At 36.8% G+C, this 26,098-nt stretch overlaps 1 protein-coding gene across 1 annotated transcript in view; it reads right to left on the bottom strand.

The window, feature by feature from the left end:
- The window catches only part of LOC124364136 (protein wingless-like), a 40,656-nt gene extending 17,421 nt beyond the window's left edge, over positions 1-23,235 (bottom strand). The window contains 2 exon segments of the mRNA XM_046819364.1: positions 9,973-10,238; positions 23,010-23,235. Of these exon segments, the coding sequence (XP_046675320.1) occupies positions 9,973-10,238; positions 23,010-23,116 (373 nt within the window). The 5' untranslated portion in view covers positions 23,117-23,235.
- Between the last annotated feature and the right edge of the window lie 2,863 nt (positions 23,236-26,098).

Here is a 26,098-nt window from a genome sequence, read left to right as displayed (position 1 = left end):
CAAACTGCGATTTCCGCAAATCAAAGCAGACATAATTACATTCCGTTACTCAATAGCACGAGCTGGAAGTTTAACGGGCCTTAAAAACCCTGGGATGAAACATCATTACTTTTGGAATTATTAATTTCATTTTTAAATTTTCGCCAATCACAGCACGAGCTAGCATTCTAGCAGGTCTTCAAAAAGGCCTGGGTGAAAGAAAGATGCGTGTTTCCTCAGAAAGGGTTTCTTCAGGTAAAGCTCGTTCTGATCTTTTTCAGCGAAAATTGACAGTTTGGGCCTGAGCGGTAGCGCATTACACCAGCACAATGACCGTTAACCGAGCCTAGGATGATCCAGGAAAAGACCACTCAAGTGCACTTGTACAATGCGATCACTGCCACGCTCGTCCTGCCTGCCTGCCTGCCTGCATTCACGCCGCCCATCCTCCGGAGTGTATCAGGGACCTTCATTAGGGACCTTTCTCGCACAATGACTATTTACTTACACCTCGGCATCTTTGTCTGCGGACCACCCGGCGGCCCATTGTCGTCCTCTCAACACCACTAACTTAAACATCACCACTACAAATGTGTCCTCTATTTTATCTCCACTGTGATATATAGACCATGAATTCGGAATTAGGACGACCCGAGTGCCCGGTGGACGCGACCCCCCGGGGGGGCCTGCGGTAGTTCCCGGAGACGTTTATGTGCCCCGCCCCCCCTGACAGGGAGAATCTTCAAGCTTGATTAAGCCACTTGTTAATGCGTATTGGATAAATGAATCCTAAAACTGTGTATTTACATAAATTTGATTATCTTTTGAACTGCCTTTGCTTCCTTACCTCCTACACCCAAAATTTTTGATGAACTTTCGCTATTAACTCGTACCATCTTTTTAGTCCATTCTACCTTTCACAGTATTAGTATACATCATTCAGATTGACGAGGTATGTAGAGGTCTGGAGGGTTATTTCGGTTAGTTCCGAGGTCCAACGCTAGGGCCGCACTACGCAACATTGTAGTCACTCGTTATTTAATTAAATAAACTACTTTGAATTATTTAAAAGCTATATATCGGCCTTTTCAGTGCTTTAGTTGTGGGTCCAACCAGAGGGACGAGCACATTGGTTGTAAAGGGTTTAACTCAAATAGTTTCGTGTGTTTTGAAATTTTGTACTTTTCAATTTTATAATGTTTTTAATTTATTTTATATACTTTTCATTCCGTTGCTCCTACTTTGCTGAGCGTTAGCGAAGCACTTGCCTGGTGGAGCCAAAACTATTTCCACATGACGTCTCGAGAACGAACTAAAAACTGTGCCCTGAAATTTTGTACGAAGCTTAATTTATATATAACCAACATCGATTTAGGCTGAGCGTTAGCGAACATTTTTACATTGTTCTTTTGAGTAATCACGGTGGATATGAAAAAATTATAGAATCAATAATTTTTTGAAGAAACCGACTACATTAATGTGACATGGTAAGAAATGCAGTTCCATGAAAAAAGCTAGACTTGAAATTTCGCATGGTACCTGAGAGAAGCCTATTTACTCTACACGTGGTGGAGCGTACTCCTAGTATTAAGCAGTGGTGCCAACGTACCGAGTCCAAATTACTGTTTGTAAAATTTACTTAGAGAAATATAATTTGTAAGCAAAACCGGTTACTCCTCAAAACATAGAAGGAGGTATTACTTTTCATGTGGTCCTCTACTGATTCCTAAAAGCTATCAAGTAATTCAGTGGCTGATAAAATCATAGCGCAAACTCTAATAAAAATAAACTTACAGATTTCTTAATTATAACACAATTTAGTTCATTATGCATTCATACATTTCCAATGTTTGCCATTAAAACTGTTTTGGTTACATTTTTAACTGACAAAAATATCATATTAATTTCATTACTTGCCTTTTTGATGTGCATATAATATGAGTTAATGTAGTTGTTGTTTGTTGTTTCGTAAAAATTAACTAACCACGAGAAAGTATTCCTTATTCTATTTCCTTAAAAAAAGAAAGTTATATGTATTTTTATTCCATGATTCTAGAAACGAAATCTTGCTTCCAGCCTTATAGCGCTATCTTTGGAAGGATATGCTAGCTTCAAAAGTCTTTGCAGTTTAAAAGTTGAGCAAAACAATTTATTCGACAAGATCGACCGAGCGTTTTAAAGAGAGTACAACATTACAAAATATTTCTTCGGTACTAAAAGCAGGAGACGGGTTTATTATTATGTTATTACAAATCTACATAAAATATTAATAGCACGACTATAAAATTATATAGCACGCTTGCATTGTTGGACTGTGTATGTCATCAGGAAAATAGAGTAGATAATGATCCTTCGATGGTAGACAAGTTGAATAACTATGCGTAGCCTAAACTAAGGCGGATGTGGTAGCTTACACATACCGCATTGTGGCGTATGTGTGCGCATGTGTGTGTGTGTGTGTGTGTGTGTGTGTGTGTGTGTGTGTGTGTGTGTGTGTGTGTGTGTGTGTGTGTGTGTGTGTGTGTGTGTGTGTGTGTGTGAGAGAGAGAGAGAGAGAGAGAGCCACGGCCTTGTAATTGCACTACGGTATGTTCCAACAATCCTATTATTGGCGGAGTAATAAATCCCTGCCTTGGTTGCCATCATTCTTCCCATCCGTGTCATTCGCGGATTATCCCCCCCTCCTCCCCCTCAAGAATGCCGGGAGAAATCACAATATTTACGCTTATTATTATCTGCGCGATGAGTTGAAAATCGCCTATTTAAATGGACAACTATGTGCTTTCCCAGCGGGAATGCAATTTTCTGACCTCAATTCCTAACTATCAGAATTACGAAGAGTTCGAATCAAAATTTGTTCGCAAATATACACGCAATTTTGAGGAAATTAAAGTTGTAAAAATCAAATTTATACGAAGACTTCGGTTTTCATCATACAAGGTCGTGTAACAGGCTTCGCCGAGGTCATATATACAATTTTAAGTCAACAAATTTTACTGTTTGTTTACAAATTTATTTATTCTGTAATTTCTCGTTTGAACACCAGTGTAAAAATGTTCACTAACGCTCAGCCAAATCGCATGAAGTGACATGCTCCATTGTCGAACTGGATGTTATTAAATAGAAATTAAGCTTCCTGCAAAAAGTCGAGTCTACACATTACGTTTTCGAAATATAATGTAGACAGACAAGAAATTTTTCCAGGTCCTCGATTGATGAATAAAGCAATCAAGATATGGGTGCCGCGAATTGAAGTAAACAATTGGAATTGATCAGCAAAATGAATAACTCACTTGTAGGCTAACGGAGAGTTTGCGCTTAGTTAAGGCACTTTGTCACTCACCTAGGTTTTTTTACAAAAGGGAGAGACCGATACCCTTTTAAGCATTATTCTGTCCGTCCTCATGGGCCACTGGACTGTGCGAGGATCTTATCAAAGAGAATAAGGAGGAGAGTCGGTACAGTACAAGGTCGATGTACTGATAATAAGTGCAACGGTCAGAGACAGGATTTGAACCTGCGCTATCTCTAACTTACGTAGACCTAAAGTCCAACGTCTTAGAACGCTCGGCCATCGGCACTCCCAAAGGAGGGTTTATGACCCTTGCCTAAATCTAACCGGGCCCTAAGATTTTAAAAATGGTTTTGGAATATATCCAGCAGGCCAGTACTAACGGCATTCAGAGCCAGTTCAACACTCTGGGACCCTCAATCCCATCCTCAATGGGTTAGGCTGGAGTGACAAGCTGAGGGTGAGTGTGGGTGGGGGGAGGGGGGACAGCGAGAGTGTCGGAACCTTGGACGGAAATACCCGGTAATGCAAGGTAGTCATCACGGGCTGATACGGCTCGACATCCTCATGACAAAACACTTTTTGGCCACAGCTCCCTGCATTAGCAGCGTAGTCAAAATATACCTTAATCTATAGACATTTATTACGAGATCTTGGCAGGGGGCCGGGCGGGCGTCGAGCGCTTCTGCTGGGCAACCCGGGACTCTGCCTCGCCTGTGCTTGAATGGATACTCTCGGCTTCTCTTTCTCTATGGGATTTCAGCCAAGGTAGTTCTGTCAGTCCTACTTGTGTAACTGAACAATGATATTTCATAGAAACTGTTGTAACTATCAATGAGAAAATATGTTTCTTTCTGCGGACTTCAAGTAAATCTGAAATAATATTTATACGTTCAATCTTAAAAAAAACTGATAAACTCAATATGATGAAGGATTTAAAATATGAACCATTTGGCATGAGTAAAAAAGTAATTTTGTTTGACGCGTCTTTTTTGTAAGTGTTAACACCACCAATATTCAGAACGAAGAAAAGTTATTGCCCTCAACATATATCAACAGTAGAAGAAACCCGTAAACTTTTTTGAAGGATTAAACATATTAACGGTTCTATCTGACATGATTAAAAATGAAATTTAGTTTGACGTGTTTTTGTTTTTTTTTTTGTTTTTTTTTTATAGTGTTAACACCACCAATATTCGGAACGAAGAAAAGTCGTTCCCCTCAACATAATATATAAATAGTAGAAACCCGTAAACGTTTTTGAAGGATTAAAAATATTAACTGTTCCATCTGACATGATTAAAAAGGAAATTTTGTTTGACGCGTTTTTTTATTATAAGTGTTAAGACCACCAATATTCGGAACGAAGAAAAGTTATTGCCCTCAACACATATCAACAGTAGAAACCCGAAAACCTTTTTGAGTAATAAAAAACATTAACGGTTTATCTGACATGATTAAAAAAGAAATTTTGTTTGATACTTTTTTTGTAAGTATTAACACCACCAATATTCGGAACGAAGAAAAGTTATTTCCCTCAACATATATCAACAGTAGAAACCCGTAACTGTTTTGAAGAATTAAAAATATTAACTGTTCCATCTGACATGATTAAAAAGGAAATTTAGTTCGAAGCTTTTATTTGGGTTTTTTTTGTAAGTATTAACACCACTAATATTCGGAACGAAGAAAAGTTATTTCCCTCAACATATATCAGCAGTAGAAACCCGTAACTGTTTTGAAGAATTAAAAATATTAACTGTTCCATCTGACATGATTAAAAAGGAAATTTAGTTCGAAGCTTTTATTTGGGTTTTTTTTTGTAAGTATTAACACCACTAATATTCGGAACGAAGAAAAGTTATTTCCCTCAACATATATCAGCAGTAGAAACCCGTAACTGTTTTGAAGAATTAAAAATATTAACTGTTCCATCTGACATGATTAAAAAGGAAATTTAGTTTGACGTGTTTTTTTAGTTTTTTGTTCTTTTTTTTGTAAGTGTTAAAACCACCAATATTCAGAGCGAAGAAGAACGAAGAAAATTTGTTGCCCTCAACAAACATCAACAGTAAAAACCCGTTAAAACTTGGTTAATTAATAAATAAATCATTTTTTAAAACTCAACTTGAATATTCATATTGTAACTACATTTGGCTACAGAGTTGCGGACGTGCTCCAACTGCTTTCACTAATGGGGGGGGGCTTCCTGTTGCATGATAAATTGAATAAGGAAGCAAATAAATCTGTGGACAGGGCAAATGCGGGTCCGGCGCGGGCAGAAGAGAGCGAGCGGCCGCCACAGCGCGATCCAGCGGTCGGTGAAGTGTTGGCAAGCGATGTAATGATGATGTTTAGGCAGGTAGCGTCCTAATGACAAGGTACCTCAGCCGCTCGCCCGCCTGCGTCTGTGTGGTCCCTCCCCACCTAGCCACCGGCAATCCTACAAATTATATACCACATTAATTAATTAAACCCCCAAATATGTAATAAAAATATTCACTTCCCAATATTATTATGGTAATGCGCCGGCGGCCGGTCGGCCAGAATTACAATCGATCATGACACCGACGCCCTCTATTACTGTAATTTTGTAACTGCCGTTCATCACACCTCTGGTAATTTTCGGCCCGGAATTTATTGGTTCTCGCGGTTGAATACAAATGTTTGTTTCAACAACTTGTGCATTCTCTCGACGAAGAACGAGCGGACGATGACGCCATTTTGGGATTGCCGCCCACAAATCAACAGTTTTCCTTGATGGTATTGCCCAAAAAAGATTAACCTTGAAAAACATCAATTTTTTGTTCTATTTATTTTTCTCCTCCTAATAGAAACTCTTGTCAGTCACATTTACATACACCAATTCACAAAATGTTTCTCCGAACCTCTGCAATCCCGGCAGTGTCCCCCAAAAGAGTCCACTTCTGGCAGGTTTACACCTTCCAGTTGAAGCTGCACCTGGTACAGCAAAACCCGATGTGTCACTTTCATCTGGATAACCATTTGGATGTCCAGGAGCGACATAACTAACCGCAAATACACTGGTAGGCCTCATGGTGTGCTTCCAGGGTGCGCAAAAGGCCCTTGAAGCTTAGTGCATGGCAATAGGCCACCCCTTAGAAGAAGAAGAATCGCAAATATTTGGGTTAAACATTATTTGGGTTATCTTACTGAGGTTGATCGACAGGTTAGGTTACTGAGGTTTATCGACAAGTTAGCTTACTGAGGTTTATCGATAGTTTAGGTTACTTAGGTTGATCGATAGGTTAGGTTATTGAGGTTGATTGGCAGGTTAGCTTACTAAGGAGGAAAACTGTTACACCAGAGTGGGCTTCCTTGGCGATAAAGGTTTTTGAAAAATTAAACATGAGAGAAGATCCTATCCTGCCTGCCTTGACTGGATGAGGTTGAAAAAGAGAATCATTTCTTCCATTCTAACATAACGCAGATACCGTTATCGCTCCCCATGATGGATGTAACTTTGGTAGCGCCTATCCCAATTTTACCCATCTGGATTGTCCTGTTACTCCGGAAGAAGTGCAAAATTCGTTTTTTAGGACAAAGTGCAATGGGAGGTCTCCTCAAGTTCTTGTCCCTGGGTGAACAGACCAGAATCCCCGCGGTGGATTAACAAATCTTTATTCGTCCCTAAAGTTTGGATTTGCTGTTGTTACGATATTTTCCCTGACAAGGGAAAAGTCACTTTGGAGTCCAACAAGATCGTTAAAGGCGGAACTGTGTGGACTTTGTTTTCAGAGCTCGAGATGTCCACAATCGAGGTGCAGAGATGATGGACGATGTTGACAAGAACCGCCGGCCGGGGGACAGCCCCGGGAAGCTGGAAGTGTTTGCTCCGTCTGTTTTTGTTTGCAGCTAGCCCAACATAACATTTCAATAAAGGTGTTTTAGTACTACAAACACTGGACGGCCTCTCGACTCGAAACTGGCACCAGCATCTAGCTCTAATCCGGTATTTACACTAGCTTGGCCTATCCTCTCTATTTTCGTCCAGTTGGTTCTCATTAATTATTTTGAAAACTGTGCCGCAGCAGGGGTTTTTATTCGGTATATCACTTCGGTTAGTGATTTCGGTATGTCATTTAGATAAATAGTGGTATAAATGTATCAATACGTTGACGCCTGCACAGATCAAAGAGTATCAACAAAATGTTCTCCAAGGAAAGGTTAAGGAGGAATGGTTAAGGCTAACCATTAAAACATTAGGCACTAAAAAAATTGATAAATTGATAGCACTTCAATTAAAATAATGTACTGAAGAAACATCAATCTGCTAAACAACTAGAGACAGGTTGTGCATTCAGCAATTTCACTTCACTGACTCTAGAGATAACGGATTTTCTAGGGATCCTGGAGGTATAGATTCTATTGCTTCTACTTCATTAAATAGCAATGCGTTATTTCAATTTCTCTCTTACCCAGAAATAGAATAGCGACATTTGGTTTTATCATACAACACTTGTTTTATTTATTTCAGGTCATTAAATAAGTTTCTATAGAGTATAACTGCAACTAGAGACAGATTGTGCATTCAGCAATTTCACTTCACTGTCTCTAGAGATAACGGATGTTTCTAGGGATCCTGGAGGTATAGATTGTACCGTTTCTACTCGATTAGATAACAATACGTTATTACAACTCTTACCCAGAAGTTGAATAGCAACATATGGTTCTCTCATACAACACTTGTTTTATTTACTCTAGGTCTTTAAATAAGTATAGAGTATTAATGCAAAGGTTATTTGATAGAGTCCACACTCGACTTGTCATGTCCTGCAACCCCTTCGATAATCTGTATCTCCCAATCTACAAAGAGCATTACCCCGCCTGTCAACACGATCACAAAGGGAGGACTAGGACGCTAAGATCGTATCTGCATGACAATAAAGGTACAATTGCGATTTGTTTAAATTAACTGGGAGCAGCGATAATCCCGGTGTAATTGGCCGAGCACGTGTGCCGGCCCAGGGGATGATAACTGTAAATAAACAAGTCCGCCAGGTGCTCCCCACCCCTGGGACATTTGCATGACAAGATATCACTGTCAGCTCAGCCCCCCTCGGGCTCTCGGAGATCTCTATCGCGGGGACAAATTGAAAAATAATAGTGAATCCAGCGGCTCCAGTGGCAAGTCTGATACGATGCTAATCTTCCCGGAATGTAGTGGGCCCCGCCGCGCCGCGACGTATCTCCTCGCTACCAACCCTTTATCCGACAATCTTACTTGACCGTTTATTGCATTTCCAACGGGTTCCCACTCTTTTCGTACTGCAGATGAGAGTTTTAGAATTAACGTACCCCGTGATGGTTACTCTAGGCTAGCCAGGCTGTGGAAGATAATTGAATTTTATTTCCGTGGAATGTTTCAATTTTCCTAGCTAATGTAACAATATTTTGATCAAACATAACCTCAAAAATTTCTTATTATGGTTTCCTGGAAAATTAGTAAAAAACACAAATTTAAAAACTACGACACGTATTTATTTACTAATACAAAAGCGTATACGACTGCTCCACTACTAATTCGGAAATAAAAAAATTACAACACCACATTATTACTGATTATATACACCGATTATAACACCCGTGTCAATCATTGAGAATTTATTAGACTACACAACGTGTTATTGATGACTGAGAAATTACTAGACTACACAACGGGTTATTGATAACTGAGAAATTACTAGACTACTCAACGTGTTATTGATAACTGAGAAATTACTAGACTACACAACGTGTTATTGATGACTAAGAAATTACTAGACTACACAACGTGTTATTGATAACTAAGAAATTATTAGACTACACAACGTGTTATTGATAACTGAGAAATTACTAGAATATACAACGTGTTATTGATAACCAAGAAATTACTAGACTACACAACGTGTTATTGATAACTAAGAAATTACTAGGCTACACAACGTGTTATTGATAACTGAGAAATTACTAGGCTACACAACGTGTTATTGATAACTAAGAAATTACTAGACTACACAACGTGTTATTGATAACTGAGAAATTACTAGAATATACAACGTGTTATTTATAACCAAGAAATTACTAGACTACATAACGTGTTATTGATAACTGAGAAATTACTAGATTTCAACTTGATAATATCACTGAGAACTAAGATTCCGCCACTGTTGATTAATCACTGCATAATTACAAGACTACTCTGCCTGCTAACCGATGACAACTCATTAGATAAAGCAAATTACTAGTTAATGAGATTGCATTAGACTACACCACGTGTTATTTATTTATCACCGTGAACTTAAAAAATTACCTACGAGGTTTTTATCACTGAAAACTCCCATTACAGACCACCTGTTATTAATCACTGAGAGCTACAAGATTACACGTTGAGTAATTAATCACTGAGTAGGCTAAATGCAGCATTGCATCACTAATGCTTCTTCCTGTTTTGTTTAGCCTAAGTGAATTTTTAAGAAGGACATTGTGCATGATTTGATGGCATTCATGTTTATGATGAACAAACTGAAAAGTATCAAACATTTGTAGAAACTCTTCTCGGTTGAATTTATATTGAATGATTTAAGAAAATTTGTACCTATATAAGTTTTTCTGAATTATTCTCATTATTGAAGAAAATCAGCCTAGTCATTATTAAGAGTCCACTTAATCTCTATGACATTTCAAGATATTTGACTTACCTCTATCGACTATCTTGCCGAAGAGATTCTTGCCTCTAAGGAAGTTCTTTGTGGAGCAGTTCCACCTCCTGTTCCTGAACTGGAATTGACACTCTTTGATGGCTTCGTTGGCACCTTTCGACACAGCGACCAAGACCCCGAGATTCTCGCGGGCCAATCTCCTCTGCTTGCGCCTCAGGTTGGCGTACATGGCTGGGTCAATTGTAGACAGCATACCGTTACTCAAAGGTAACAGGTTGTTGGGCTCACCGACCTTCGCGATCTTCCTGGAATCAGAGGGTATCCGTGAAATTCCATACGGTTAAAGGTGCTCTGGAATATATGTCATGGTTAAAGAAATGCACCTACCTGATGAAGAGGGTGGATTTCAATCGTCGAAACGTTACATTATGCATTTATTAAATGATTACACTCTATAAATTATAACCCTTAAGCTATATTCTTTGTGGAGTTTTTACCGAAAAGAAGCCACTTATTCTTTCTTTTCTAATTCCCTGATGTTCAGAATGAATTAGGAGTTTTGTTTCCTTAGCCTTATTTTCCCTTTAAACCTTTTAAAAGGAACCTTCGTCTTGTATTTCAACCTTCTGTTATAAAATAGAATGAGGAGGTAGTGTGAATGTCAAATCTTATCGGTCCACTAAATCTGGTGTCCGATTTGAACATTAGTTTATGGTGTAATTTTATAAAGGCTATTAATAATCCCATGTGCTACAGAATGGTCTATGGTGTAAGCTAAACATAGCAGTTATTATTATTATAATTTCTTAACTTAGACCTTACGGCGGTAAAACAATTATTATTTTGTGCTAAAATGGAGTTCATTTTAAAATGTTGATTTTTATACTAGCGCGTAAAGATATTTTGTATCCGACTTTAACAAATTGTTTATCGCTTCAATTCGTAATCAATTCGATATTAAACTAAATAAAATAGTCCCATTACTATATATCCTAAAAAATATTTTTTTACGTCATCGCTTAGTTAAAATTTATTGGGAAACCCATAGCGGTGAAGCTTTCTTATTTTACGATGTGTACTGAAAGGTGTGAATTTGAAACAAATAAAAGAGTATGTAGATAACAAAACCTTGATTGCAAACGCAGTAGGGTTTACTGTTAAGGTGGGCTTGGTAAACATTATGTAGCCTTTCTGGACTTTTATAGCCACGGACGGAGAAGCTCGGGCCCAAGTCAGAGGAGACCCCGGTTCCCGTGCCGTGCCAGTCCAGATAACATTCCCGGCGTCCTACAAGGTTTACCGATTTCACCCTGAGGACCGTGGGAGCCGTCCGGCATCCCGCTATCCCTCATCCTCTCCATTCATGTCCTGGCCAATATCGGGTCAGGAATGCCGTCTGAATTATGGAATTAGTCCGTAAACGACGGCCAGCGACGGGTATCAGCGCGGAGAATGTAGACATTAGAATTGTCGAGTTGCCTTCCATTCCGGACCCCGCTCCTGCTGACCCTCCGGAGTCTGGTCGTTCCCCGGAGTTGATGACAGGCCGCCGCGCTAAATATTCTACAGCTATATTACATTTGTCGACCGCCTGTTGCATAATGATATCGGTTTTCTACTTATATATTGTGTAAACGTTAATGGTATATGAAATAATATATTGAGTGTCCAATACTATTTAATTTTTTGTAATTATGCAACAAAATTATTAGTAGAGTACTTTTTAAAATATTAGATTAATCAATCACCTCAATGTTGCCAGCACAAAAGTAGTTCTAGTATTACAATTCAATTTTTAACGTTATATTTGGTACTGTAACTTCGGTAATAAAGTACGAGAAAATCAAGGTTGCCTGACGTTGTATAGTTTCTAAATATTTTCCATTAATAAAATACTGGCGAAAAATTCGTATAAAATCATTTTGAATTGTTTTTGACGTGAAGTGATTGTTTCAAAAACATCTTCAAAAGTTAAAAATCATACTTTATTACAGTTTTTGTAATAACATTTTTTTCAGTTATTTGTTTTGAAACATGGGTTTCAAAACAAATAAAGGTTTTAAACATGGGGTTCATGTATTGTTACTTGTAAATTGTCACGCTGTATCTTGGATAAAAGTTATAGGCTACCGTGGAAAATATCAATGTTTACTTGCCTGATAACTTACAACTTAGTTCAATATGGCTTACGTATAAGCACTTTTATGCTTTTATTTTAACTTTTTGATTTAATAAAAGATAAAAAAGTTTCAAATTTTATATTTTATTGTTAGAATAGGATTAATAACTTACATAATACATTTTTACTGTTGAAATAAACAAAAAACATTAAATAACAGTTTAATTACAAAAGGAGCAATTATTCCTTCCTATTATTGGTTACAGGCCTAAAAATACAGTTCGGAATAAAACTCGTATTTGCGTTTATGAAAACATTTATGGTGACATAAGCAAGTACTGCCTCACTGAAATGTCAGAATAATAATTACTAAAATTGTTTGAAAAGTATCAAATTTGTATTTAGTATCGCCTCACTTATATTTCTTCTAACTTCCAAAATACTAGAATGACACGCAACGCGTTCGCTTGAAGGACAAGAATGAAACAGCTGATTCCGAGAGATGTCCCGAAGTGGGGGTAACGTGAAGAGGCAGGTTCGGCTGGTGGAAATAAAATGTAGTGTTATTTTAGTGAAGAGCGGTAGATCGGCTGATAAGGTAAGTGACGCTGTGTCGTCGACAGAGGTCCTGCTCCAGCGCTCCCAGGACTAGAGCTACCGGGCCCTTGGTTTATAGCTTCGGGCATCGGTATATCTCCGCGGTGACCATCAACAAGATAAAACTTCAGTGAACAAAGTAGCTCGCCTCCACTGTCAGAAACAGTCTTCGGAACATTCCTTGATTTGTTTTTATAACCCGGGTCTAGAAAGTCTCCATTCATTCACCGAACAAACTATAAAAACTTGAAGACGAATTTGCGTAATGATCCTTTTACCAAAAGTCCTGCAAAAATGTAGTATGTGAAGTACTACTGGGAAGAAAAATATTCTTGAACTGAGCATTGCGTACTTGATTGATCGTTGAATGATTACTTTTCAGAATGATAGGATCAAAGAAAAGGTTTCATGATCATCCAAGAATATGATATGACAATGATTATTAGCAACCCAGTAATCAACAGTTCGCCCAATCCGAAAAACTCCAACACATCGGATTGGAAAGACTAGTGGGTCCCTGCTGCATTCTTGGATTTCATGGTCATCTGGAAAAGTTCATACTGTAGGACCATAAAGTTCAAATTTCAGCAGTTTTGATTTTGTTTACCCATAGAGAAATTATTTATTTATCGTATACCCCTTAATTCTGTCGAAATAAATAATGGAAATTCCGGAAATTCCCTAATGCCGCCGGACGGTGGGCGAAAAAGACCGAATCAAAAATTCACTTTAGTTCCAAATCATCTTCGAATCCCTATTTACAAAGCCCATCAACCATTGTCAACTATTAAGATCCGGATACCTTAGAAAGTTATAAATACGAAATCCTATTAGCATATTTGTCAACTCATTCCTTTATCTGCTAATAACTAATTACTTCAGGAGACTGTTGATCCACACTCGTGGGTAAATACTGTAAGTACGGTTGTATAAAGTGGCTGCCGAGCTATCAGCTGTAATCCTTATCAGTACCAAGATCCAGTTATATTCTTCTGACATCAGCCGATAACTTATCAGCTACAAAGACTGATGTTATTGTGTTGTTAACCGAACTGTACAGAATCTAACTCTTGGAACACTATCTTATCGTCAGTCAGTTACCTAATCCGTTGGCTTTGTCGTTACTGCCCTTACTGTCATTCAAGATTGTACTTACTATTTTGAAAAATCAGCACAACTTTATTTTATTCATGAGACCCCAAGAAATGCTTCTTTCTACTCAACAGGGAAGAGTTTTTCAGTAAATCTGTTCAAGTAATTTCTTTAGTAACTTTCCGTACATATTATCTTGTTTGATCTAGGACCTAGACCATATTAAGGATTGAAAGTTATTTTTGAAAATGCTCAAAGTTTGGGGTCACCAACCAACTTCTGATTGCTCTTGTTACCGGATTTTTAATATTCCCAAATCTTCTATGACCTTTCAAAAGAAAAACGCTAGAGGGCTCAGCAACATCGTTAAAGTAAGCGAGGGAAGCGACTACAGAGAGAAAGTAGCACGAGAACAATCGAACCCAAGACCGGTTCTATACTAGTAGTGCAAGCAATTGGCCGGATGGGTCATCGAGTCCGGAGGGTTCCAAGAAGTAAACTGCCAATTGGTGTTTACGATAGTGAGTCGTCTCCCACATGCCTCCCTTCCCATGGTCGTGAAGATGAATTGGACCGTTGTGGAAGAGTCTGGATAGAAGAACAGCTCCAAGGAAGGTCAGTTTAAGGAAATCATTATTACCTAAATAATTAAATTATAAATGTGTTGAAACTGTCTTAATAGTAAACACAATTCAAACTCGGATTCATTGCTTATCTTTATAAGAACCCTGACAAAACAAGGAACGATTTAGGCCAGACGAGCAATAACTGTGATATCTCTTATCAAAGCCGACAGTTGGTAACTGCTAATCCCCCGGCTACACCCGCAGGCGCCAGCCCACCATTGAAGCCGTTGCCGTAGTATTCTTCGTGGGAGACGGATCTTTCACAGTTTTCTCGATAGTGATGGTGAATCCAAGTCATGTAAACCACCGGACAACTAGAAGGCCCTCGCGGGCAAGCACTAATGCTAATCGGAAGAGTTAAACCCACCGAACGTCTCGTACCTCGGGAAGGCAATAGGCTCCAATCAAAACGTCAATGGGGCAGAGGCTGACGTGTGGTAACAAAATCAGATAATGGAATGCGAACAGAACAGAAGAGAACAGAGGAGATTAAGGTGAGTGTAAGATGTTGACCTGTGACCCCGACCACGCTCTCACGCTGGTCCCGCAGTCACTTTCTACCTGTCATCCACATCTTCTGACGGCAGTGACTGGACTTGCCTCCTGACATGCCACTTCAGCCTTCTCTCCGGCATATCTTTGCCTCCAGTGCTGTTACTGGTGTTGCTGTTCGTGTCACTTTTGTCAGTGTTTTGGACCCTCTTTGGGTTTGTTTTCCTCCTCCGAGAGAAAAGACACTTTTGTTGGGCCTTTTTGAACTTTTAGATGAGAGCATCCGGAGATCTGGCAAGTCATCGAGCCACATTGGTGGAGATGTAAAAGTATAGGGTTGTTATGAAATCCAAAAGAAGGACTAATGAAATGTTATAAATATGCTCTCTTGTTAAAGAATTTAATTCTTTTAAGAATATTAGATCATTAAAGTAAACACAGATAGAGCAAAACACAATTTCAAAATATTTTAAGCGATACGACTGTCGAAATGTGTAACCGAAGAATTAGTAGAAAAATTAAAACATTGTGTACTAAAAAGAAATGATAACACGCTATAAGTAAATTAATGTGAATAACGGAATAAAAATTGATTTTACTTAAGATAACTTAAGTATTATGTAGGAGTGTAGAATGCGTACCCGATTTGTATCAGTCGTTGTCACTGCTAACAAATCGTCCACTGCTCGTTTCGAGAGTAGTTTGTTCTATTCCCAGACACAAACAGTGAAAACAATCCCTTTTGATTGTAATAGAATATTTCTTTAATATAGTTAGGGCTTACTATTTCAACTATATTAGTATATTATTTATCTGCAAATTTGATAGATCTCCAATTGCAAAATTCATCATCCAAATATAAATCTTATAAAGAAATATCTAAAGTGATTGTTTGAAAGAATTAAATTTGCCCTCAACATTGATAACGAAAATCAGAATGAGAAATCGCTCTTCTATTACTGTTTCTTCATATATTGTTCACTCTCTACCATAAATCCTGATCAAAAATAGATAACTTATCATCAACATAAACCCAACTGTAACTTTTTAAATGGTAAAACTTCACAAAGTAACAATAAAACAATAAAAAACTGCATCAGGGAATGAATAAAGCGGGCAGAGACAAAGTGCTAAAGCAAAGGAAAGGCCTGAGGAGAGATGACAGTTGACTGTTTATATTTAGCAGTTAAATATAATCGCGCTGGCTCTTGGAGTGAGGAAAGTGTTTTGAGATCTCAGAGTGTTTATCACTGCTGTTTTGATAAAGAATGGCAACAGGCGGAGACGCTGGTCTTGACCTTCCCCAATCTGGCCAGAGTCCAGCCCGGCGAGCCGTCGTCACTGCTCCCGCTACTCCTTCGGGATCTTCCCCTTGTCTACGTTTGTGATCACAATCCAGCAACGCTTAATCGCAAATAAAAAGTGAAAGTAGACATTTTTGGCGATTGTAATCCGTAGATCTCTTGCAAAAATTAGGGGTTGATCAATCCAGCATTTCTACTCCTAGATCATAACTTCACCATCAGCTGTTCTAATTTCATTCATCAAATTCATCATCTTCTCAGGCAGTCGTAGGTTGTTGGTCAACGAATGCAGAGGTATTGTGACCTGTATTCTGTAGTTCTGTTTTAATAATAATTAGTGTTGTGTTTAGTTTTTTATTAAGTGCATGTTTCAGAGTTAGTGAAGTTAACAAACAACATGGTGGTTGTGATTCCTGACTCCTGACCAACGCTCTGGTATGATTAGTTTATTTTAACCTAGTTTGTAATTATGTGTCAGGTTAGTAATTCAAGGTTAGTAAAGAAGAGATCAGATTGCAGATCTCGAAACGTATTGTGATTGATTTTTTGTTTCACTGAACGATGTTAAATGTCCGGAAAAATCCTGTTTCCTTCATTATCTTCTGTTCCACGTCGATTGCCGAAGATACACTCATTGTCTTCCTTTCGTCTACATTACTGCACTGTCTGTAGGCAAGTTGAACGTAGATTCATATTTCTCGATTTTAAATTCGCTCAGTTATGGTCAGTCAAAGATTTCAACTCCTTGGTTCGCAAATCCAACCTTTCGCCACCACCATGATATGTGCCACATCAAAGTTGCACCTTCATCAATCAGTCTTACTCCACCATTATCATCCATCAAATTTCAATATATTGGATCCATCCATCAAATTTTCACCTCAGCTTATTTGGAACAAGCCATAGCAGAAGATTTCCATGTTGTTGAACACGAACAAACTGTACCCTTCATCGTGACCGTGGACTGAGCAAGATACCGTATGCCTGACCTAACCTCCTGGTACAGACAGGGTGGCTTATAAGGCTCTATGAATAATGGAACCAAGGAAGTGACTGCCCAGTTGACAAATTGCTCCTTCGCTCATTGCTAGGTGCTGCACGGTCGCTGGTTTATTAGCTTATTGAATGCTAATCGATGGAAATAAATTGAGAGTCGATCGCTATAAAATCGACCGGTCAGGCTGTGTTTTCATCGATCGTGGTTTTTCCACTAGCTGTTGTGTATGACGTGGACTACAAGAAATAAATAACCAGCTGGACCGCGCACTCCTCATGGCCTATTGAGGCGTTTTGGATTCCAGTTTGCAGAAATTGGATTTGTAAGTCCGATTAGCTCAAAATGCTTTTGTCGTGGCATCTATTTAAATCTTTTGATTATTATAACGATTATTTCTTTTTTTAATAATCAAATATCCTAAAAATAGCTGTTTATTTATCAATAACAGCTCAAAGCTCCAAAACTAATAAAATTAACGTTTTTCTTTCCTTGCTGCCTTCTTTCCAAAACAACTTAATAACTGTTGCTTGTAAAGTTATAGGCATAACAATCACAATAAACGCTAAACAATGTCGAAAATGAATAACTAATTTCCTACATTCGTTATCTTTCTTACACATAATTATTTATATTATTTTCAACGTCACCTGTTCATATTCGTGAAGGCAGTGTGTAGGGAAATGAATGACCACGCAGAAATGTAACAATAATACAACTTTTTGCACAGTATCTATCTTATAACGACGACTCCTCTTTGCTTCATTTGTTGTTATTCCGTCTGTTGTTTAAAATAGTGAATATAGAAATATTAAACACTATTATGAATACATTTTGGAAATATTTATGTTTGTGGTGATTTCGTTTAGATTGAGATTGAAAGCAATACAGCAGGTATTGGTCTTAAAATTAATTATATGTGCTTATAGGCTACACATCGAATTTTTTTAATAACAATATTTACGTAAAATTGGTTCCAAAACTTTCTGCTGTTCCAATTGAAATGTCAAATATTTTAGTTTTGCGAGGTTTATAAAAAAATTAAGTATGAAATACAGTTTTTCAAAAACATATGTCGTTAATATGTATGCTTGTTTATTGTGTCATCTGATTTTAGTTTTAACAGATTTTGTCCTTTTCTATAGTACGCGTTTTTCAACATCAATAACAGTTTTGTTGTTATTTCTTCCTCTTTGAATAGCCGAAAGTTTTCTTTGCGAAGCAGATAACGTCGCCACTCTCTGCCAGTGCCACCAATCCTAAGTGACGACGCTATCACGATAGCAGTGACGCAACTGCTTACTCTGTGTATCAGCTGTTGTCCTGTCTGTTTAGCGGGCCCGCGCTAACTTCTCTCTTCCTTCCTCTATGTCGCCTTCTCCCCACGGCCGCTATCTACTTCCTACTTCGACTCTCTAAACATCGCAATTAAACTCCTTGCGTAACCCTGGCGCTGCGCTGCGGCGAGGAAGGCACGATGCTGTGTCAAATTTAAATGTCACTTTCTCGCTTACAAGAGTAGTTTGAAACCCCACTTTTATTAGTTCTCGCGATTTGATCAATATTAACCGTGGACAATTTTATAAATTGGCTTACGTTTCCCTTTTCCTTCTTGCAGTTTGGTACATAAGTTTGTTAATTTTTGTCAAAACCCCTCTAAATACCTTTTGAGGGCGGTAAATTCATTAAAACACACTAGCTGAGTGTCATATTTAAAAATACAAATAATTGCACTCCTGTTTCCGACTATAATGGATTGCATTTCAGGTATCAAATCCGAATTTCTCGAATAAGTTGTTTTCGCTCAGATCTTTCTTTCATCAAATGTTGATTGAGAGTAAAGGATGTAATTTTTAAATTCGTCACAAACAACTTCTGGAAAGACCAGAGAGAAGAATAAAAATTTTAACATAGAAATACTATTTAAACTGGACAAGACAATTTCTTTGGACAACATTTTAACTATTTCAGGCTCACACTGACTGAACTATTGAAAATATTGGGGCTTCTATTAGACTAAAAAAGTAAATTATTTAAAGTCTGCTTAGAAGAACTGAATAAGTGTATAGTATTCAATTCAGAAGATACATATTGTTATATTTTGGGAAGCTGTATGTAAGAGTTAAGTATTCTTACAAGTCGGTATTAAAAGATAAAGCGTGAACTGGAGATTATTTTATTTGGTTATATCGCTGAGGGACGAATAACTATTCAAACTCGGCATATTTTTAATTTAATTTAAACAGGGTTTAAAAGTTTCTCGCGAATAATTCGTTATTATTTGAGCTGAACAATGCTTCAACAGTTGAATTTGTGTTGTGTGAACCCATGTGTGTTAGAATGTTCACTTTAGTTCTTTTCATCTGATCTACCATCTACCTAAAATTTTCTTTAAATAATTACGAGTGCGAAATGTGAAGAATTTTTTTCTCTTTACACGCATAAAGTTGAATCTACCTCGATTTTATTTCTCAGTTTTCGATAACGTCATGTGGTTTCGAAAGACATTGGAATCCTTACATTAAATATTGTAATAAACATTTACAGTATATATCCTAATATACGTGTTTTAGTTGTCCACCAGCCACCTAATACAAGCACTTTGGTATTTTAAAGGTTAAAATTTTATACATGTGTTTGTAATTAGGGGACCCAAAATTGGGAATTTGTACGTGTTTCAAAATGGCCGTCTCTTCGAATATTTCAAGTCGAATACTTTTTATGCATTTAAATGTTAAAATGTAAAACGGTATAAATCCACATTACAATGGAACAGTTGGTTCCTATAATCTCTAAAATCGAACAAAAACCCCACTTCTACTGACTAAAAAAATTAATTGTTTGAAGGATTAAATTGTTAGTAAAAAAATTAAGTGTCCTTGTTGGCAAGAAGTGATTTTCATTGATTAAACATATAGGTAAAATGGTATATAAATCCACATTACAATGGAACAGTTGGTTCCTTTAATCTCTAAAGTCGAACCCAAAACCCCACTTCTACTAATAAAAAATAAACAATTAAAAAATTAATTGTTTGAACGATTAAATTGTTATTAAAATAATTAAGTGTATCTTGTTGGCAAGAAGTGATTTTCCTTGACTAAACGTACAATTTACTTTCGTCGTTACAACGACATTAACGGAATTTCCAGATGCATTTAGGTTTGTAGTGATTAATATAACTTATATAACCTTATCATTACCATTTTATAAAACTCATTAATATTTTTTGAGCACGAAATAGAAGTGTTCAGTTATTTTGATTTGCAAATTTGAAACGGTTGCTACTTTGAAATCTATTTATTTAAAACCCAAGTATTTCCTACAAATTTCGCTCCGTTTTCGCGACCAACTTTTAATTTGTTACGATGTTTCAAGGTATGAATTTTGAATATAAGAAAGACAGAATACGTTAATACGGAGAACATATTTATGAATTGTGAAGATTTTTTCCTGTGATTTTTTTTCTGAAATTTAATTCTGCATGGACTGCCATCCTTATCAGAGCAAACCACGCGATCATTTAACGACAAACGCATCCATAAATACCTTAGCAGCGTGTGAAAGTACTAAGGACAGTACATTACTAGATGAGCGCCCCCAGTGTAACCCAGAGAACAAATCAACCTTATCAGTTCCATCTGTAGAGAACAATCCTTCTCCCCACCCCCCACCCCGTCATTACTCTCTGACCAGTTTATCCCATTGCCCAACACCCTCTATTACAGACGGCCCCTAAGGGATATCCTGACAGCCCTTACTTGTACGGAAAATAAAAATAATTGTATTGTGTTTTTTTTGTGTACGTGCAGTAGAGCGGATATGCGTTGAACACTCGCCTGAATAAACCATTCTGCATCGTATTCCTACCTTCGCGCGTAGTTCTGCTTCCATCGAGTCAAAAATGTTTCAAAATTATTTGAAATTTTGTGCAGACAGATAATATTTTCTGCTTGCTCACTTCTCTAAATCTTGATGGTGGGACATTATTACGTGAAGTTGGTAGGTAACAAATAAAAGGATCGACGTTTATGTAAAGGATTTAATTTGATGTGAACGGTTCATTTTAGGACACAATTTATGGAGTATCTAGCCTATTCCAGGATCTTAACTTTTATTATTTTTTAACTATACTTATTTACTTACTTTGGTGATTCGCTAATTTACTTATTAACTAATTAAGAAAACATGTTCAGACGCGTTAGTGGATTTTTCTTTGTAAGAAAACAGCATTACGCAAATCGAACTATTGTTGTAATATATCAGAAGTTAATATTACGTAATTTCAATGTGGAGTTAGCTAAGCTATAATGCAAACGTGTATTGTTTTAGTAGGTTTTTAACTACATATAATTTTACCACAGCTCTTTTACAAAGCTATAGTATATAATGTTAATTAATTACAATTAAAATTAATTCTTAATCGAAGCGGACGCGCTCTCTGCCTAAACGCACGCACGCAAATATACGTACAACGTGGTGTAATGCGCGTCTTTGAAATAATCAAAAACACATTAAATTTTACTTTTGAGTTTTTATAATCTACATTTTTTATCAGTTTACTGATAAAAGACATATTTTTAATATTTTAACATTTGTAATTAAATTTCAAGTTTGACTTACGGTTATATAAAGTGACATTACTTAGTTTTTTATGAGAGCTTTTATGGATGCATTTTACAGATGGATTGTGCAACCAGATTAAGGTGCTCACAACGTTTACTTCCACTGAAAACATTATCCTTAAAATCCTTATCTTAATCTTTCACAAAATGTATAATAGTTTCTAATTCCTATCCTTCAGCTAAGGTCATTTGGGGCACATAAATGTATATAAATGATCGTGAGCAACAGAGTACTAATAAAAATATATGGTATAACTTGCTCAATAAAGTTGACTATAATAGAATTAATGTGTTTACTTAAAAACCTGACATATCTACATTTATATTTATTCGTTACCAAGGTCTACAACTTTTTCTAAATAAAATATATCATTTACGTGACATTGTACACAATGACAGCTTTCTTTAACTTTACATCAAAATTTGTAACACTTAACTTGGTTTTAAAGAAATGTTTGATACATACAGTAATAGTTAAGGCAATAACATAATTATTACTAAGGTAAAAAAAAAACAAATAGAATAATAATGATTCTTCACTTTGCGCATGCGTTGTAAAATCAGAAAAACGCGCGTGACAAGTAACTGTGCAATCATTATTTGTAAATTATTTTGTTGGAATATATATTAATTGTATTTAAAGCGTAACCTAATTTTAAAAATGTAATATATCATTTTTTACACTGACGCAATATTAACAAACAATACTGATAATGTTTTTCAAACCTTTATCATACATAAATGTAATTATAAATTATACTCTAAATATTTTATTGACGATTATCACTTATATGTTATCGTCTTTGACAACATAACAATTTTTAAGCACGCGCCATAACAATTCATTCTATATCGATTTTGGACTGAACAGATTGTAATAAATATTTCGTTCAAACCGTTTACGAACCTCGCAATGAAATTATACAAAATAAAATGCGATCAGAATTGATACACGGATAAAAATACTTAGATCAAGCTGAAAAACTACAAAGTAAGACATTTGTTTTAATAAAAACCGTAAATTATTGCTCACGTTTAAAAATTTTCGAACACTGAAATCTAAATCATATTTCTAACTTTAAAAATATATATTTAGTAAAGTATCTTGAATCGACTGTGACGTCATGGCGCTTAACTGAAGTACAGCCGTGCAGGAGCGCGGCGTGCAGATACCAACAGAGCAATTAATTTGTTTAATGAGACATAATTGAGGAAAAGTTAACTCACCACCAGTTAGGTCCTCTTCCTCTACCGGGCTTGTGCTTGCTCTGTACTTGGGCTAGAACGGCCAAGGACATGAGGGCTAGGAGCACCATAGGCGCAGGCGACCACATCTTGGACTACATGAGACACGCACACGCACACGCACCGCACACGCACACGCACAAGGCACACGCACAACTCGACGGCGACAGTAGACGGCCAGACGAGCGTTCCAACGGAATCAACGACAGAAAATATATTAAGAAATTCCAACAATAAGTGGAGGCTAATGGGACACAGTGGCTCCCCACTCCGGACAGTGGAGGGGTGGGGGCGTGGCCTCTCTGGACCAATCGGAGCGCTCGCTCCGCCCCCCCACGTGCTCACCGCCTCCCACGGGTAACCTCCGGCTCCATTAAAATACCGGCCCAACTACCCGGCCGTGATACAAATAAATAAACCGGGCAGGCATTCGTCCCACCGGATGGCAGTAATTGATCACGGCCCTCATTCACCCGGTTGGGCTCCTCTTGTTTATCCGATCGTGTTCCCCGAGATTTACCGGATAAATGATAATTCTCCCCCAGAACCGGGAAGGTCGACGCCTCTACATGAGCTTCATGAATAGGGCACCAACTATGATCCATTTGACCTCCTTAAGTCTTTGAAATTCTACAATTGTCTCAATGCTAAGTATCTGTTGAATTTCCTCCTTTGACATTTCATCAGTTGATGATTGTTAAGTTCTTTAAGGTAGGAAGGAATAAAAAGGGCCAATACATGTTTTTGGAACATTTTAAGGTCTTTGAAATCCCACAATTCTCTTCATCAGTTGATCATTGTTAGGTTTGAGGTCTTTAATTGAGGAAGGAATATAAATTGAACAATACATGTTTTTGGAACATTTGAAGGTCTTTGAAATTCTACAATTTTGTCTCAATGCTACGCAATAAACGAAGTAACTATTGAATTTTCTCCTTTGACATTTCATCAGTTGATGATTGTTAAGGTGTTTAAGGTAGGAAGGAATAAAAAAGGACAATCCAAGTTTTTGGAACATTTGAAGGTCTTTGAAATCCTACAATTGTCTCAGTTTTAACCAACTGTTGAATTTTCTCCTTTGAGCCATTTCATCAGTTGATCATTGTTAGGTTTGAGGTCTTTAAGGCAGAAAGGAATAGAAATGAAAAATACATGTTTTTGAACATTTGAAGGTCTTTGAAATTCTACAATTATCTAAATGCTACATAATAAACGAAGTAACTATCGAATTTTCTCCTATGGCATTTCATCAGTTGATGGTTTTAAGGTCCTTAAGGCAGGAAGGAATAAAAAGGGATAATACATGTTTTTGGAACATTTTAAGGTTTTTCATATCCTACAATTGTCTCAATGGTACGGTATAAACGAAGTAACTGTTGAATTTTCTCCTTTGACATTTTATCAGTAGAAGATTGTTAAGGTCCTTAAGGCAGGAAGGATTAAACAGTTACAATAAATATTTTTGGAACATTTTAAGGTCTTTTATATCCTACAATTATCTTAATGCTACGTAATAAAGGAAGAAACTATTGAATTTTCTCCTATGAAATTTCATCAGTTGATCATTATTAAATTTGAGGTCTTTAAGGCAAGAAGGAATAGAAAGGAACAACACATGTTTTTGGAACATTTTAAGGTCTTTGTAATTCTACAATAGTCTCAATTCTAAGTAAGTATTGAATTTTCTCCTTTGACATTTCATCACTTGATCATTCATTGTTAAGGTCTTTAAGGCAGGAAGGAATAAAAAGGCACAATACATGTTTTTGGAACATTTTAAGGTCTTTGAAATCCCACAATTCTCTTCATCAGTTGATCATTGTTAGGTTTGAGGTCTTTAATTGAGGAAGGAATATAAATTGAACAATACATGTTTTTGGAACATTTGAAGGTCTTTGAAATTCTACAATTTTGTCTCAATGCTACGCAATAAACGAAGTAACTATTGAATTTTCTCCTTTGACATTTCATCAGTTGATGATTGTTAAGGTGTTTAAGGTAGGAAGGAATAAAAAAGGACAATCCAAGTTTTTGGAACATTTGAAGGTCTTTGAAATCCTACAATTGTCTCAGTTTTAACCAACTGTTGAATTTTCTCCTTAGCCATTTCATCAGTTGATGATTGTTAGGTTTGAGGTCTTTAAGGCAGAAAGGAATAGAAATGAAAAATACATGTTTTTGAACATTTGAAGGTCTTTGAAATTCTACAATTATCTAAATGCTACATAATAAACGAAGTAACTATCGAATTTTCTCCTATGGCATTTCATCAGTTGATGGTTTTAAGGTCCTTAAGGCAGGAAGGAATAAAAAGGGATAATACATGTTTTTGGAACATTTTAAGGTTTTTCATATCCTACAATTGTCTCAATGGTACGGTATAAACGAAGTAACTGTTGAATTTTCTCCTTTGACATTTTATCAGTAGAAGATTGTTAAGGTCCTTAAGGCAGGAAGGATTAAACAGTTACAATAAATATTTTTGGAACATTTTAAGGTCTTTTATATCCTACAATTATCTTAATGCTACGTAATAAAGGAAGAAACTATTGAATTTTCTCCTATGAAATTTCATCAGTTGATCATTATTAAATTTGAGGTCTTTAAGGCAAGAAGGAATAGAAAGGAACAACACATGTTTTTGGAACATTTTAAGGTCTTTGTAATTCTACAATAGTCCTCAATTCTAAGTAAGTATTGAATTTTCTCCTTTGACATTTCATCACTTGATCATTCATTGTTAAGGTCTTTAAGGCAGGAAGGAATAAAAAGGCACAATACATGTTTTTGGAACATTTTAAGGTCATTGAAATTCTACAATTGTCTCAATGCTACGAAATAAACGAAGCAACTATTGAATTGTCTTCTATGACATTTCATCAGTGTTGATCATTGTTAAGTTTGAGGTCTTTAAAACAGGAAAGAATAAAAGGGGACAATAAATGTTTTTGGAACATTTTAAAACCATATCACAATCCTGTTTCCAACCCATAACCACATGCCCTTAATGATAATAATCCAATTCCATGGAGTGTCAAAGGGCTTGACAGTTCGTAACAAAAGTCTTGCCC

This window comes from Homalodisca vitripennis, chromosome 6, assembly GCF_021130785.1.
Source record: "Homalodisca vitripennis isolate AUS2020 chromosome 6, UT_GWSS_2.1, whole genome shotgun sequence".
Lineage (NCBI taxonomy): Eukaryota > Metazoa > Arthropoda > Insecta > Hemiptera > Cicadellidae > Homalodisca > Homalodisca vitripennis.
This window is presented reverse-complemented; position numbering and strand designations above follow the sequence as displayed.